Source organism: Coturnix japonica, chromosome Z (genome assembly GCF_054131305.1).
Source record: "Coturnix japonica strain WE chromosome Z, WE-NBRP24, whole genome shotgun sequence".
Classification (NCBI taxonomy): domain Eukaryota; kingdom Metazoa; phylum Chordata; class Aves; order Galliformes; family Phasianidae; genus Coturnix; species Coturnix japonica.
In genome coordinates this window covers 26,780,087-26,797,750 of record NC_140702.1, presented here as the reverse complement: position 1 = coordinate 26,797,750, position 17,664 = coordinate 26,780,087, and the positions used below count along the sequence as shown (strand labels likewise).

The 17,664-nt window shown below is 38.1% G+C and overlaps 1 protein-coding gene across 8 annotated transcripts in view; it reads right to left on the bottom strand.

Annotated features, from left to right (window-relative positions):
- Positions 1-282: 282 nt before the first annotated feature.
- The window catches only part of APC (APC regulator of Wnt signaling pathway), an 87,410-nt gene continuing 70,028 nt past the window's right edge, over positions 283-17,664 (bottom strand). For 4 of the 8 annotated variants that reach the window (XM_015849416.3, XM_085528359.1, XM_015849415.2 and 1 more), the window contains 8 exons: positions 15,944-16,066; positions 13,031-13,409; positions 11,975-12,070; positions 11,046-11,185; positions 10,172-10,249; positions 9,373-9,489; positions 8,165-8,379; positions 283-7,779 (listed from right to left, as the gene is read on the bottom strand). In XM_015849416.3, coding sequence (XP_015704902.2) covers positions 1,218-7,779; positions 8,165-8,379; positions 9,373-9,489; positions 10,172-10,249; positions 11,046-11,185; positions 11,975-12,070; positions 13,031-13,409; positions 15,944-16,066 — 7,710 coding nt within the window. In that variant the 3' untranslated portion in view covers positions 283-1,217. The remainder of the gene's footprint in view (positions 7,780-8,164; positions 8,380-9,372; positions 9,490-10,171; positions 10,250-11,045; positions 11,186-11,974; positions 12,071-13,030; positions 13,410-15,943; positions 16,067-17,664) is intronic. The other 4 variants (XM_085528356.1, XM_015849417.2, XM_085528358.1 and 1 more) reach the window with 3 other exon arrangements.

Sequence of the window (17,664 nt, the reverse complement as noted above, 5' to 3'; positions counted from 1 at the left end):
TATCCTGCTTGACTTCTTGAAATACCCTGCCTTTAGCCTTGTTATGCACCTGAGATGGGTGAAACTGTCTCAATTACAATTATATTACAGAAGACCTGAGGCCTGATCCTGCAGCTGTTACAAGCATCCTACAACAGCCATTTTCAGTCACTAAGAATGAATATAGAGGGTGCAAGATTCTCCTGCATCAGGCCGTAAGTGTAAGTGCATTATAAATATTAAGAGGTGACATCTCAAAGTAAAATACTGTATTTTTATGTAATGCAAAAGTAACACACACGATTTACATATAGTAATAATTTATTCTGAAATGTTCATTTTAGTCTCTGTTGAGACATCACCCATGTCTCATTAATAAAGAGCAGCCATCTCACCTCAAATACCAGAATATACAACAAGTTACAGCATAGCAAAAAAAGAAAAAAAAACCCAAAACCTACCTACTTGAAGATGAAATCTAGTTCAGGTGAAATAATTTCGCTCAAGGTTTTACAGTTACACAGTTTTCTTTTTTTCTATTTTTTTTTCGTTTTTTTTTTTCCGCCCCCCCTTTCCCCAGGGCATAAAGAAAGTGTAAATCGTTACACCATACCTATCTATGCACATTATGTGACCACAAATGTTATCATTACTTCAGAAAATAACCATCAGTTCCATTCATGCAGAAAAGCAGGCTGGGAATGCTTGTTCAGCAGAAACCATATTACTGTGAATTTCACAGCCACATGATTAATTATTGGGTTAGATGGACTCACAAATGCTAAAACTGAGTATATTTTTTTGCATAAATAATACCAGTTCTTCCCTGATGTAGTTTAGTCAGTCTGTAGTCTAGAAATGATTGATAAAGCAGTATGACTCCATCATCTCTATATGCAATGTTCAATGATTTCAAGACAAGCAATATTTAAAGGGTTATGGGATGGGATGCTAATTAAATACATGTTAAACATACTGTACAAATAATATACTTGCATTAGCAATTTTATTTCAAACTGTCGATCACATTTTTCCTCCAAAATATTACCAGTGAAGACAAAGTATACTATCAAATATGGCTTCCAGAACAAGGACTCTCTAACAAGAATCAAACCTATTTACAAAAACAAACAAACAAACAAACAAAAAAATCAATCCCCATCATTTGAAGTTTCATTTGAAACAAAACTTCTAAGTAGCTGCTGCATTTAATACATCAGTTTTAGTTTTTGATGTATTTAAACAGAAGTCACCAGGTATGAGCCAGAATGACGTTTGGGACTCTGAGTTCCACTGGAGTCTGTATTTTCAGACTTTGAGTCACGTTTCTTTGTGCTGTTATTTACTGGTGTGGGTATCTGCGATGGCCGAGCAGAACTATTGTCCACACTACTCTTCCTACGGCTTGGATTGTAATTGAAAGGAGTTACTCTCGCTGCAACAGCACCAATCGGAGAGCTATGTTTGCTTGAACTACTGGAACTGAATGGTGTACGCTCGCTCACAGTACTTTCGTTACTTTCAGGTGCAGGAACAGGATTGGTCTGCAGAGGTTTTGTTTCACTGCCTTTCTTGTCTGGACTGTCCATCTGAAAGAAAGAGTTCAGACGATTTTCTAAACCAATGGTACGAACAGGAACACTTCCATTCCCTGGAATTTGTTTTTCTTGAATCTCTTTAGAATCTTTGCCATTCACAACCCCCTTCTCTGAAACACTGTCAATAACAGGAGGAGTATTTCCAGTTGGGGACCTTCCAGATCGAGGATTGTTAATTGGGCAGTCCTCAATCCTCACCCAAACATCCTCAGTCTTAGAGACAGCTGGTGCCATCTGATAGATTAGTGTTTTGGAATCAGAGCTACTTGTGGCACTCGAGGAAGGATGTTGAGGATCATTCATTATTTGGGGGATTTCATTTTCTTTTATTTTTCTCCAAGTACCTTTTGCTGGTGCTTGGTTTTCTTTACTTTGCTTCTGTCCAGAGAGAGAACTTCCATGTTGCTTTTCATCTTCACTTTTTGCCTTTTCACTGGATTCTGAAGAAGCTGACAGAATTGAGGAAGAACTTCCAGTTCTTCTCCAAGTGCTTACACGAGGAAGTGATGAGGAATGCTTACTATGTTCACGTTTCCATGTTCCTGACCTGTTGATTGGCAATCTAGATGGACTCTCAGAATGAGAACGTGCTATATCATGACGTTTTGCAGGTCTCCCATCATATTCTACAGAAGGGCTCAGATTAGGGGGTAGTTTTCTCCAGCCACTAGTTTGGGCAGTTGAGTGAGTGGATAAAGACATATCAGGAAGTGAGGGACTTAAAACTGGAGTCTGTAGCTGGGACCTTGTGGGAGAATCTGGTCTGGAAGGAGAAAGAGATTCAAATGAAGCAGACTCTTCCAATTTACGTCTTAGAGTCGGACTTGGAGCTTCTTTAATAAAAGTTGACTGGCGAACAAGAACAGGCCTCTCAGATCTGTCAGATTCACTTCCGCTAGATTTTGCTGATGACATTCTGGATAAGTCAGTCTTTTTGTTTGATGCACCACTACTGAGAATTTGGTTCAGTCCTTTGGAAGCAGACTCACTTCTTGGAATGCTACTGCTATTCTTAGTTAAGGCAGTTTGCTTCGTAAGGTTTTGCTGGCTCATCTGCCTGCCTGGTGATGTATATGACATCCTACCTGAACTTGAAGATTTAGTTGAAGCTGTGCTAGGAGATGATGTTCTTGGCAACTGGGACAGTTTGTTGGGAGGACTTATACCATTTCTTCCTGGAGAGATTGAGTTTCGGCCTGGAGATTGCAGAGGCCTGCTCAATGGCTGCTGTTGAGGTCTAGAAGGAGTGGAGTCTCTAGATCCTGATCTAGAAGGTCCTTTACTTGATCCAGCCTGGTTCAACCCTGACAGCTGCCTAGTTACAGGAGCTGGTTCAGGTTTTACTGATGACTTGACTCCTCTTGGGGAGCTAGCTGAACTTTGGCCTTCACTGGGACTCTTGGAATTTGTGTTTTTGAATGGGGGGCCTTTTTTGGAAACAGGACTGGTGCTTGAAGAACTATTTCGAACTCCTGGAATATGAATCATTGTCCTGCCACGTGAAATTGAAGGCACACTTGTTTGCTGTGGTTGCTTTAACTGGCTTGAAACTTCTGAATTGGAGCGAGCTTTTCCTGTAATTATACTTTTGTATACTCTTTTCCCTCCTTTGATTCCCTTACTTTCGGATTCTACTTTTTTAGATTCCAGTGTACTTTTCTCTCCTGGCTTAAGAATTCGTGGCCCTTTATTACTAGTAAAAGGTTTCTCTTCTTGGTCTGGGGTAAGATGGAATGGTGATCCCAGAGAAATACCAGATTTTAATGAAAGGATAGAATCAGAGTCTGATGAAGCTTGTCTGGATAGTGATGCAGCAGCTGCAGCTTGATGCAGGCTACTAACAATAGAATTTGCACCTTCCTGTATAGCTTTCCAATCAAAGTTCTCTGAATCAGGTGAGAAACCATGTTCTGAATCTGGCCTCTGTATCTCTCTTAAATCCAGTGTTAAATCTTCTGCCAACATACCACCTATGTTTCTGGAATTACTTTTCTCACTTTCACTCTTCATTCTTGATGGCTTTTTCTTTTTAGGCATGGCAGAACTAATGCATTCCTGCAAAAGATCATCTTCCGAGTCAATACTTAGAGAACTCAGAGAGCTATTTCTAGAGAAACATACTGGTGTATCTTCAACATGAAATGATTTAGGAGCATAACCAGAAGTCTGTGGTCTGTTTGACTCTATCTGCGAATCAGGAGCCTCGGTTCGCTTTACTGGTTCTCCTTCTTTGTTGTTATTGTTTTCTTGATCAATATCACTAAGGGAACTAAGAGATGAATTGCGAGAAAAACAAACAGGTGTGTTTTCAATAGCAAAGTTCTGCATCTTCTCATCTGTAGCTGCCCCTCTGTCTGGAATATCTTTATTTGGCTGACAGAAAGTTTTAGATTGGCTTCTGCTTGCTGGGTGTTTTTGGCAAACTTGTGTCCTATTACTTGGTTGCTGACTTGAAGGCTGTTCTGCGTTAGGGCAGTCCTTAGTTTCTATTTCCTTTGCTTCTTTTCTTAATTCTGCCTTTTCCCTTGAAAGGTCAACATCATCATCATCAAAATCCAAAGAACTTAAGGAATCATTGCGTGAAAAACAATACGGAGTTCCCTCAATAGGTGTGTAATGATGAGGGGAATCAAATGTAAAGCTTCCTCTTACACGCTCTTCATTATTTGGAAGTTTGTCATTAAAATCTCTAGAATTATTTTTAAGATTCTGTTTCTTTGCATCTCTGTTCTCTGGATAGCTTCTTTCATTATTAATTTGGCTTTTAGACTCTGTGTTTTTCCTTACACGTGCTCTATATTCACTGTTTTGGGGAACAGGCTTTACTGGTGATGTTGGCTTCTTTTTCTCACCTTCTGATTGATTTTTATTATTTAGAGATGTAGATGCTTGTTGTATTTGATCCATTATTTTCTTCACTCTAAAAGGTTTGTGACTTTTCCCTTTTGGCATAGCTGAGTTAATGCACTCAGCCAGAATATCACCCTCTTCTGTTTTGTCATCATCCAGTCCTGGGCCAGTCACAGTTATGCTTTTTGCTCTCTGAGAGTCATCTGTACTTCTACCTTCTGTAGGAATAGTGTCCCTCTTTTCAAATTCCCCTGACTCTGCCCCTGTACCCACACTGTCTACATTGGCCAACTCATTTGGTGGTGATTCTATTGTAAGATCGCTCAGAGATGTAGCTGTTGAAAAATTTATTGGTGTACCCTCAACACAATATACTCGTGGCATATCATCTCCTGGTGTAAAACTCACATGCTTTTGGGATTGCAATCGGCTTTGGGAAGGCATAAGTTTGTAAACTGGCAGCTGGCTTGGCTTTCTGGCTACAGGAGGAGGTATTTTTGGAGCAGATGCTTGAGAAGGCTTTTTGGCTTTACGTGAAGACTTTGTAGGCATTGCAGAAATAATACATTCTTCCAGTATTTCGATATCATCATCATCAGAATCATCCAGAATGTCTTTTTCTGCTTCAGAAGGCTTCTCTGCTTTATTCTCTTGATTATCCTTTGTATCATCTGACTGTTCAGGTTCTGCTTCATTTCCATGTTCATTTTCATGTACAGGAGGCATTATTCTTAACTCTACATCTTTCTGTATAAATGGCTCATCAAGACTCAGAGCACTCAGGCTAGAAGAGCAAGAAAACCCATCTGGTGTACTTTCTGTGGCAAAATGCAGTAGTGTATCAGCATCTGGCAGTACTTGAACTCTCTGAACAGCTGCATTTACTGCTGCTTGCCTAGGACCAGGCTCTCTCTTTTCTGTACTAGGTACTTTACCTTTAGCTACATCTCTTTTCACTTGAACTCCTTGAGCAGGGGGTGGTGTTTTACTTCTGCTTGGAGGCATTGTTTGTCCTGGGCTGTCTGGAAGATCACTTGGACTTATAATACCACTCACCATTCCACTGCAAGGCTCACTTTGAACTGAACTAGCAATTGAACGGCTTTCAAAACTATCCAGGGAACTTACAGAGGTACATCTGCTGAACATGAGAGGAGTTTCCTGTACATAATGTTCTGGTGGGCTTTTAGGAGTCTGTGCACCACTCTTTGAGGGAGATTTGGCACCTGAAGAAAATTCAACAGCTTTATGTCTGGAGGAATCAGAAGGCGATAAACTGGAAGTTGGAAGTCTACTGGACTTTGTTCTGATATGTTGTGATGTTGATGTGATTTCACTCACTGCAGCTTCTGCAGATAGAGCCCCACTGTTTTCTTTCAGTTCTGCTATCTGTAGTGTATTAGTAGTATCAGTCACTCGCGTGGATTGATCACGTCCTATTTCATCTTCAGCTGATGACAAAGATGACAAAGAGCTACACCTTGAAAAACATATTGGTGTATCTTCCACACAGTAAGTCTGTATAGTTTCCTGGTTAATAGAGGGAGTCTTACAGGAAGCAGTCTTTTGAGCATGACCACCTCTGCTCTGTGCAGAACTTGGGTGAAGCTGATTCTGCCTCTTTGAACCTGCTGAAGGAGCTGATGTGTTCCCACTGCTTGAGGAAATATGGTCAGTTTTAGTGCTCTGCACTGAAGAAGTCTTTGAAAAAGCAAAAGATGGCTTCTGAGAAGAGGAAGGAACTTCTGTTGAATACTTGAGACTGTAATCAATGGGCTGATCAACATGATGTTCCTCTTCATTGTACTTTATGCTGTAATTGGTTGGTCTGTCTTCCTCCTCATGCTGTTCCTCCTCAGAATAGCGTTCACTGTAGTTGGTTGGCTTATCATCATCATAATCATCTACCTGGCACAAAGACTGATTTACTTTCTGATTGATTCCAAGCGCTGACCCTACTCTATTCTGATCTGAACCATTGGATCCTCTTGATCTAAATGAAGGAACACAATCTTGCTGTCCAAAAGGTGACTGATATTTCATGTGTTGATCATCCCCACTTTCAGTGTACACAGGGTAGGTTGAACTTTGGCTCCTTGACTGCCTTTGGTCATTTTGTTTCAATTCATCATCTATTATATGCTTAGGCCTTGCCCATCTTTCATTCTGAGAAGGACTCTGCCTTCCAGAATTTAGCTGTTCATCTGAATATTTAAGACTATAGTTAATAGGAGTGTCTAGTTCTCCATCGTTGTCATCCATGTGATTTGCACTATGTATCTTATGTGCCAAGTCAGCTGGATACTGCCCATAACTACAAAATTTACTTTCATCGTCCTCAGAGTAAGATTCAATTGAAGGTTTCATTTGGCCTCTTTTACCATAGCCATCACTGCTGCTGACGCTATTTAAGCTGTCATTTGATGCTCTCTTGTATTCCATTTTTGTGTAAGGCACAGGACACGGCCTGCTTGAGTTCTCAGATTTTGCAAAGTATGTATTTGAGTGAGTATGGGCAGTGGCTGCTCTCCTTGTGGCATTTCTGTCTTCTGTCAAACAGTGCATTTCAGAAGCAGAACTGGAACTTCTGTCTTCCTGTGGAATATGCATGCTTGTCACTTCTTCCATAACCTTGGCAATTTGAGCTGCAGCCGTAGAAATCTGCATTCCTATTCTCTTAGAGGAGCTTCCACTGTTCTCTGTAGCTGGGTGGTAGGCATTTAAACCTACTGCTCGATCTCTATCAAGACTTCTGTCTTTCTCAGATAGACAATTTTCTATGTTTCCTCTACTAGAAGACGAGGAGCCAGGCAATACTGTAGAATTTAAATATGGAGAAAGTACAGTCATGTTACCAGTATTAAAACTCTCTGTTCTGCATACCCCATCATCATGACGACTAGAGTCCAAAACATACTCACTGTATATATTCTGCTTATGTCTCTGCTTATTACGATGAGATGCTTTGGGGCTTAAATTATCAATATTGTCAAAAGTCTCTGATAAATGTTGCGCATCTAATTCTGCTTCCAGTGCCTTTTGTTTTCTAACATGAAGAGATGGTAAGCTTGATCCTGGAGACATAATGTTAGCATCCTTATACTTTGCTGGCCTGTTTGCCATGAGGTTTCTTAGAGCTGCAGCACTGCCCATTGCTATCATTTTGTGTTTCGAGTGAATGAGATTTTTGAGCATGCTGACTGCTCCCATGTCCCAAAGTGCCTCCTGATCCTTTGCATTTCGTGCAGAAAGATTCCACAGGGTTCCACATGCGTTACTCACTATTGTCAAGCTGTGTGACTTCAAGTGTTGTAACAACGTTTGTAAGCAACTGTTCTCTCGCAAGATTTGCCTGGTATTGAATAATTGAAAACAAAAATCATTAAGTGACATTTCCAACAGATCGGAGACAAACAAAATAAAAACTTACTACACTACAAACAAGTTAATTCTTTTAAAGGATAGTTACAGTTATCCAGTGAAAATTTATCTTATTTTTCCTCTATTCCTATGGAATCTATCTAAATGCTAATCAAATGCTACTACAAACACAAATTGTTGCTCCCACCCTATGCTGTTTGTATATCTCTGTTATCTGAGTCGAATACCTGCTGATTCGCTACAAGTTACTGTATTTTATATTACTCTACACGCATTCACATTTAGACTCAGCATACAAACTACCTTGTAAACATACTCTTAGTACCACTACAGTCTTTCAGAGGTTGTATACCCACCTGTGGTCCTCATTAGTAGCAATTAAGCTAGAAACATTTCTTAATATTCCTCCTCCACTTTCAATGATGGCAAGAGTATTTGTTTGGCTCCGGTATGTCAGTGTACCAACTAGAAATGCAAGAGCACCATCAACGGCACATATATCAGCTTTGTTCTCAGTACAATGTGCCGACAGATTCCATAAGGCACTCAAGACACTTTTTAGGGTTGACTCCTAGGAAAATAAAAAGGTGACAGGATTAGATAAGTTTTTCAATTTCTGATCAAAAGCCCTCAGAAATATTGAAGTCAGTTACAAGGAGTTTGTCACAGATCTCTTTCTAATTCCCACCGATCCAAAGATGGACCACAAATAAACTGAAGTATTAGTTCCCACTTAACCTGCAGGAATATAGCCCACAGATTTTAAAAAAAAAAAAAAAAAAAAAAAAAAAGCCTCGTTAATTCTAACATACATTTGCAATGAAATGAAATTCACTGACCATGGAATTTGTTTTAGAATTTGTTTTTCCAGTTACCACCACAATTTGATTTTTGTTTGGATGAAATCTCACTTGTATGCTAATGCCTGGTATTTTCTTCTATTCTCCTATATTTGCCTCTTATTTCTCTGTTTTTTTCTCACAAATATAAGCTAGTTATGTTTCGATTTCTGTTTTCTGGGCTGATTAGCTTATCAACCAAGGCACACAGCAGTGCAGGCAAACTTCTGTTGGCTTCCCTCTTTCCCTCAGCAATGGATTTATTGCTCGCCAGAAATTTTTTGAAGTATCTGGTTTGAAGATTAGCTAGCAGAGGACTCTGGGATAGAATATACCCTTGTCTGGATACTAAGAATACATCTAGAAAATGACAGAAGTGGAAGTTATCTGTTCCCTAAGATCAGAAGGGGTTTTATTAAATTCTAAATTCTAAGAAACAATGAAATAGAAGAGCAAAAACTGTCAACCATCAAAAAATGAAATTACAGAAATACTATTAGTTTTGAGGCAATGGCATTATTTAGTGATCTGATGCTCCATTAACTCAAAGCAATTCTATTTACCAATTCTAACAGAACTTTAGGTAACTTTAACTCTGAAGTTATCTGAAACACCCTAAACATTTGACATACTGCTTTGTTCAAAAAAGACCACAATACATTTATTTTGTGTAAATTAAATGTATTGTCTCAAAAATGTATCTCATAGGCTCTTATACACAGTACCTTCTTAACTTCTAAAGCACATTCCATCAGTGCTTTCACACTCCCAACTTCTCGTAGTGTCTTTTTACTGTTTACATCTGCACGCCAGGACAAGTTCCTCAACACACTTGCAATGACCTGCAAAATATGAAAAAAAATAAAATAAAAAAATTACTAAATATGCTTACACACCTATATGCATATTTAATATATATAAAAAAGCATATATAATGCTCTCAAGCTGTGTCTAGATTGGACATTGGGAAGACATTTTTCACAGGCAGGGTGGTCGAGCATTGGAATGGGCTGCACAGGGAAGTGGTGGAGTCCCAAGCCAGGATAGTTTAAACTTGTCTCAAAAACTGGACTTCATCGACAGACCATGGTCACAGAAGTTTTACAGCTGATGCGTTGGAGATACGTTGGTGAAAAAACAGCATGACCCACAGGTGGGCATTTTACTACAAGAACTGTACCTCATAATTTGCAGAATGAATACAGGTACTAAGTTTGTTATGCAGACAAGACAACGCAAGAACAACAATTACAGATGAAAAATCAGGCTAGGATGAATGCAGTACATTTCAAAGAGAGAACCTAAATGGGAAAAAAAAGCAAGAAGGCTGTCTGTGGACAGAACACGAGTAACTTCATCACAAAGACAGAACTCAAGTACAAAGGGAAGTGACGGCAAGGCCAAAAGGTAGAAGGAAAGTAAATACTAAGAAAAGAGATCAGAAAGTCTTTCAATATACTGTAATGAAACCTAAGTGCTGCCAACTAGTGGAAATAAACAAATAATATTTCATCTCATTGTTACCTGCTGTAAGTCTTCACTTTCAGACTTCAGTTGGGCTACAAGAGCTCTCATGCAGCCCTTCATCGAACATAATGTAGCCTGATAGGAATCAGAAGGAAATAGAAAAAAAAAAAGGTTTTATGACAGATTAGGTGGCTTACTGGTACGTAAGACTTTGATATTTTAAGCTGATCATCTCTAAATGCAAAAAAGCTTATTAATATTTGTTTCTAATAATAAGTATTTGGTCCACAACTACTGAAAACTAATTCAGTTTCTGTTCTTGAAAATCCTAAGAGGTAGAATTGTGATAAATTTTACAATTTTTACAACAGGCCTAGGACCAGATCTGGAACATTACCATTTAAGAAACTTTCTTTACTATGTCTTGGGTAAAATAATGGACAATCACAACATTTGTGGCATCTGAAGAACAGCTTTTAAAGCATGAATGAAAAACCGTAACGCTTACATTAGAAACTGCCTGTGACAAAGTACAATTAAAAATTCTTTAAAAATGAATGATGTGTTAGAACTGTACAACTTGTCAGCTGGGCAGCAAATATGAGGGCTACTCCAGAAGCAATGGCTTCTTTTTTATTATGTTGGCTCAGACATTAGAGGCAGATGTTGGTGGTGTGGCATTAGAGGCTGAATATTCCCTCCAATATTCTGTTACATGTTGCTGAAGTCTGACAGATGGCAGCAGAGACACAGTCAGACAAAATGGGGTCTGACAGGGAAATGTTTATGAAGCAAAACCACAGGTGTTGTTTTTGTTTGAAATTTCTCCCTGGAGCCTAAATCCAATATCCCATCACAAAGATTTCACCTGCCCAAGAGCTGCAATTCAAGCACAGCTATCAACTGAAATTATTATATATTTGATTCTTACCTTGTTTGCTACATCTCCAAAAGTCAGGTTTGTCAGAGCCATTCCAGCATACCTCCTCAATGTAACACTATAATGGTCATTTGTAAGTCCATACATTTCACAGTCTACTTGCAGCAGTTCAGCAATGGCTTGCAAACCTCCTTTGAAGCCAAATAAAAAACAACAACAACAACAAAAACCAACAAATTTCAGTCCTGATATCAAGAATGCTGTAACATCTCAAACATCTGAAAAACATTAGGCTCTGAAAATAAAATAAACTTCTAAATAAATGACTCTGGATCTCAAATTCTATGTTTAGTACGAGCTGAGAGGTTTGGTAACATGACATTGAGATCTGGGGGGGAGGAAGTGGGAACAGAAGCATTTATGAAGAAGAAAAATACTTTTACTTTGAGCTAAAGTCGGAACTGATGACATCACACCGGTAACATGAAAGGTTATATAGTAAACCTGACAACAATTAAACATCATTACTGAATGTTATATTTCTAAGGAAAAAGTACACAGAATATTTTCACACAGATGCTGCAAAGGAAACCCCCATGTACAGAACTGATTGACAATGATAAAAAAATTCAGGCTGCTGAACAGGAATCTACTTAGGACACAAATACTTCAGAAAGTGGCTTCCATTGTAAGCACAGTGTTTCTAAAAGTTACAAGAACTCATGTGGTAATAATACTTTTCCAGTATTCAGAGTTCATGCCACAGAAAAGAATAACTTAAAAGATAACGCGTCCACTGGGTGATGGAATAGCTAAGGTAACCCGCATTAATCACTCTGAGGTCGCAAATGAACTGATGATTTGCTTGAACCCATGGCAGAACAAAGCCACATATTCTTTGTAGTAAACCTTACAAGCAATGAATGTCAGCATTTCTAGCAAGCATTTCAGTGAAGTCAGATAAATACATTTGGTCTTACCAAGCTCATTCATAGCATGCCTGTGTTCTTCATCAAATGAAAGTTTCATTAAAACGCATACAGCAGGACAGATCTGATGATCAACTGGTGCAGGCACTGATCCAGAAATAGGGAGCAGTTAGTATTTTTAAGTGTATAATTTGTCTAGATATAACATTTTCAAAAAGAATCAAAACTTAAAGAGAAACCAACTGCGATATTGTTTGGATTTTGTGTCCTCCTATTAATTCACAAATATACAGATACTTAGGAATATTGCTAACAAATGCATTTGCAGAAGATGCCTGAATAAATCCATATTCACCCAAGAAGACATACATATACTAGGTGCAGAAAAAGTCAGAGAGAATTAACATATGCATTACATAATTTAACTTCTGGTAAAACAACAAGAAAACCTTTTTAGTTTTGAAAAACAAATAACTTACTGAAAACAAATCAGTAAGGTTAAGTATTCCAGCAGCATTAAATCATGCAGCATCTAAAACGAATCTGTTTCTCTGGGTGTTAAGTCCTGAGAAAACTGCTACTACCATGGTATTTTAATACTGAAATAGTTCTCATGTATAGCATTAAAAATAATAATTCACATCATATTGCCTAGACTGGTATTTTTTTGAACTGCTGTCTTTTACTATCTCCTGTGTGAAATGTGTATCTCCTGAACACATCTGAATGAAGAACAATTTGGGATTATCTATTCATTTAGATACACTGCATTATGCATTGAAACGTAACATAGCACTAGATAGAAATTTACTGTTAATTCACAGACCATCAATAAAAAACACTAGTTATTACCTAGAATGCATCTGAAAGTCTCATGATTTAAAGAACAAGTTTATAAATAGAGTTCCATATCCATAGTAGGTGATACTTCCTAATGCTAGCTACCTCAATTTAAAAAGCCTATCTATACATGCAATTGCACATACTATATATGCCGATGCCCAAACATTTCACAAACCTTGCATACATTTACCAAGCAGTTAAAGTCAGCTGTATCTTTTGTAAACTCATTGTTTTATCAAAAAATATAAAGCTGGAAGAACGTACTTGGGTTTTTGTCTTGGTCCATGCCTTGTTCATGTGCTTCCTGCCATTCCCAACACGTTTCACAGTAAGCACGGATCTGCTCCAAAAGATGGAGCACGCGGATTTCCCGTCTGCCTCGCTTGTCATCAGGCTGGGAGTGAATGATGTTATGCAGCGCTGCACTGGCTCTGGCACGGGCCTCCTTACTACCACGAGAGTTCCCTAACAAGACAGAGTCTTTATCGTTGCCATGTAAAAGCTGGATGAGGAGAGGAAGACATCCAGACTGACGCATAGCTATGCAGCTGTCTTGGGAGCTGGACATTGCTAGCAATGTTCTTGACATGTCATCTTTATCATGAGTACCAAGCATTGATAACAATGAGTACACCATTTCCACCTGTAGGTCAAATGATTTTAAAAATAAGGTTATATTTTAAAACTACATATTAAAATAAGCTTAAGTGAAATCCAAATGGTACACATGAGGAAAACAACCCCAAACATACAACTGATTTAATGGTGCAAGAGCCTGAGCTACTTTAGAAATAATTAAGTACTATTACTACTTCACCATCTATGACCTTAACAAATCTCACTTCGTGGTTAAATAGATAGAACAAGTTGGCGTTAACTGTAGGCAGCTGTATTAGTCTGCAAGAATAACAGTGAAGACTTCTAACTTTCCACTGTGTAAAATGATTAAATAAACAATAACAAAAATATTTTACTTTGAAAATGTGAAATATGTTTAAAATTAACTCCATCTTAAAAAAGTAAGTTCTGCATGAATGGCACTTTCATGTAGAACTGCTCTTCAGTGAAAAATTATTTCTTATGTTGGCATTAAAAAAAAGTATCAAGACAGGGCTAGAGTGATTACATGAATTTTGGCTTTACACTGTAGTAAAATATCTTGCAACTACATATCCTCGAGTTTTTAAACTTAAAACTGTTTCAAATTAACCAACCATTTTTGGTAAGAGTGACTTGCATATGGACCAGATTGCTTACAGCAAAAGCAAAACTGGAGGATTAAATTAAAACTTTCTTCAAGATTACTGAGGTAAAATCAGAGAAGGAAACAAATGCTCATTTACTACATATCATTTGAGTACAAAGCAGTTGTATAAATAAAGCCGTATAAACCAAACAGTACACATTTAACTCAAAGCAACAAACTTTCACATTAAAAAATAGGATCGATTCTTCAGGGATTTCTTTGTTATCTGTGGTCAATGTATGGTTTGATTTGTCTATCTCATTCTGTTTTCTTCATTAGTAGATTTACACTGAGCATTGCATTTGGTTCCTTCAGTGCGTTTTTAGTAGAATAGTACAGCATAGAAGATGGCAGAGACACTATCTAGAACTCCTGAACTCTATCCCAATTCCTAAAGCCAAGATAAACAGCAAAATTCAAAATCACAGCACAACACAAAGAAACCATCAGAGGGAACAGTGGGCATTTCTTTACGATGTATTAACTAAAAAATGACACTTTGGAATGCTATACCAAGTTTTCTACAGAAAGTTAGATTTTTGTACCAGTTAGTAGACCAATGAATTATTTTGTTTCTTTGCTCTTTTGCAAAAGATTCTACTGTATCTGAGGTTAAGTACAAACACATAGTTATACAAAAATTATATGGCAATGAATAGACTAAGCAGCAAATCTGCTAAGGTGTATCTCCTGTAATAACGCAGAACTGCTGGAACAATGGAAATCTTGATATCAGTGAAACTCTATGATGCCATACAAAATCCACTGAAATAGTCTTGGAGCCTATCTTATAACAACCTAGCATCCTGATTTGGAAAATCCTGGTCTGGAAGAATTCATATTGCAATATTAAAACAAACTGCTTGGATTCATAAAAGACAGTGAATTTAATCTGCTGCACGTATGCCTTTTGACAGGTATTTCAAGTGGTAGCTTTAATCGACAATAATTTAGATTTTAAAGATAATTCTTTTGTAGAGAATAAAGTTAAAGAAGCCACCAAAATCTGACCTCTGAATTGTGGCAAAGACAGTAGAGGAAGAACTATGAAATGTTTTTCTTTCTGTCCTTCCCTGTATACACGCACTGCACATGAAGACATCTCTTTCTGCATCTGTAAATACACTGCTCTGTTTAGAATCTCTACCACATATATGTTCATACGTATCAGTACTAAGCTTTTCTTATCCTACATCACACTAAGTTCAATCCATTTCTTTGCATGTGTTTTTCACACTTTCCATGCATTCAGGGTTCTCCATCTATCTGTGGCTTTGGGAAATTCTAGTTTGCAATGAAAACTTGTTAACAGACTAACCAACATCACACTCTTCTATGGCAAGCATACAGTGCAAGATAGAAATTCCAACATTACAGCAACATCCTTAAGGCCCAAAGTAATCAATATGACGTCAAGAAAAATGGCTCATGGAAGACAGGGCTCAGTACCCCACCCATACTATTGCTAAGTCCAGATATGATACAAACTCCAGTGTTTCATGGACTTGTGCGTAACAAATTTGTGCTTTTTTCCATCTCTTTTTCATGCTGCACATATACTTCTGAACACACTCAGTTGCAAATAGACACCACTGTGAATGTCTTAAATAATTTTTTTTTTTAATTTTGGTCTGTTTAATTCCTTAGCAATTTCTTATGTTTTGTGAATTTGGTCCCTGAAAAGTATTTCAAGAACTGATTTAAAAGTTTTCATCATGGAGCACAGATCAACATCATGGAGTTTTTAAATACTCTATGAACTTCTAGCAATTGGTTCTTCTTTACTGTAGTAACTCTTAATTAAGACAGAAAATATTTTAAAATTATATCTCCATAAAATTACTACATGTGAATTGATTATTCAGCTAATATTAGTACTAATGCCAGAAACAATGAGGTTATTGTATTAGTAAAAATGTAGCATTAGCGACCTGTGGTTTGTAATCTTCGGTTACCTTGGTACCCAGATGACTTGTCAGTCTGCGAGGTACAGAGTAGTTATTACTAGAGCTCATAACACTGGCTGTCTCATGGTCCATTCGAGCAGCAGAACCCTACAAATTAAAACAACAATTCAATACAGTACAAAGTCTAACCGAAAAAACAATTACTGTCTTACTGTGTTCTGTTTTGGAACTAGGTCATGAAATCATATTTACAGCTATGAATTCGCAGTTTATTTTGGTTAAGTTAGGTCCTTGCTGCCCTGACACTACATAAATGTCACTGTTAAGCTGGATTTTATTACAACTTCTCCCCAAACCCACTCTCAACAGGGTTCTATTTTCAATGGAATTAACAGAATCACAGAGTGGTCTGGGTTGAAAAAGACCACAATAATAATTTAGTTTCAGCCCCTCTGCTATGTGCAGGGTCACCAACCACCAGACCAGGCTGCCCAGAACCACATCCAGCCCTACAGGGATAGAGCATCCACAACCTCCATGGGCAACCTGTTCCAGTGCGTCAGCACCCTCTGAGTGAAAAAAGCCCTCCTATTACCTAACCTAAACCTCCATGTCTCAGTTTAAAACCATTCCCTCTCATCCTATCACTATCTACCCTAATAAATAGCTAGAAGGCCACAATGAAATCTCCCAACAGCCTTCTCTTCTCCAAGCTAAATAAGCCCAGTTCCCTCAACCTTTCCTCACGCAAGAGGTGCTCCATCCCTCTGATCATCTTAGTGGCCCAACTCTGCACCTGTTCCAAGAGCTCTGTGTCTTTCCTGTACTGGAGGCCCCAGGCCTGGACACAATACTCCAGAGGGGGCCTCACAAGAGCTACATAGAGGGGGCAATCACCTCCCTCTCTTTGCTGGCCACCCTTAATGCAGCCCAGAAGGCCAACTGTGTTCTCATCCACCAGGACCCCCAAGTTCTTCCCTGGACGGGCTGCTCTCAAGGGGTTCTTCGCTCAGTCTGTGTAAACACCTGATACTGCCCTGGCAATGCTTTTATAATTCGTTTATTATCACTATTTTTATTGAGAAAAAGGAGGATTTGGGAACAAGCTGAATTAACATTTTAAGGAGAGAAAAAACGTTGACATTTATGTCAGATTATACATTGCATAGGACTATACATACATCTCTATAGCACAATCATAAAAGCAAGAACTGACAAGATATTCATCTGGACAAGGAGTAACCATACTTAAATTTGTCTGTATCAAAAACAAATTATAAATGGATTAAACTTTTATTTTTTTAAATAAAAAGCTATAAAATAATGATACATTTTCCTGCTATTTTCCTAAAAATTATCACAAATAGCATGTTCCTACCTACTGTAGCAAGACCTGCTATGTGCATATTTGCCCTTTTAATCTATTTTGTGTATTTTCATTTTTTTTCCCTCACCGCTACTACCTACTCACTCTTTACTTTTTGTCTTTGATGTTGCTCTTTCTTTGTCTCTTCATCCTATTTGCAAAGTTTCCTGATGCCATTCCCTCCCCATTCAGTATGGGAAACTAAAATAAATATTTGAGTAGACAACATTTCAAGAGAACACTGTTCTATTCACTTCACTTCTTTACTGGTGAAATTCATCTTTTGTAGCAACTGAGAAGATTCCCTTATAAGATTTAAGTCTTCTCAGTGCTGTGTTGACCCAAGCCCAGATCTTTCTGTATTTGCTGCTTTTCCCTG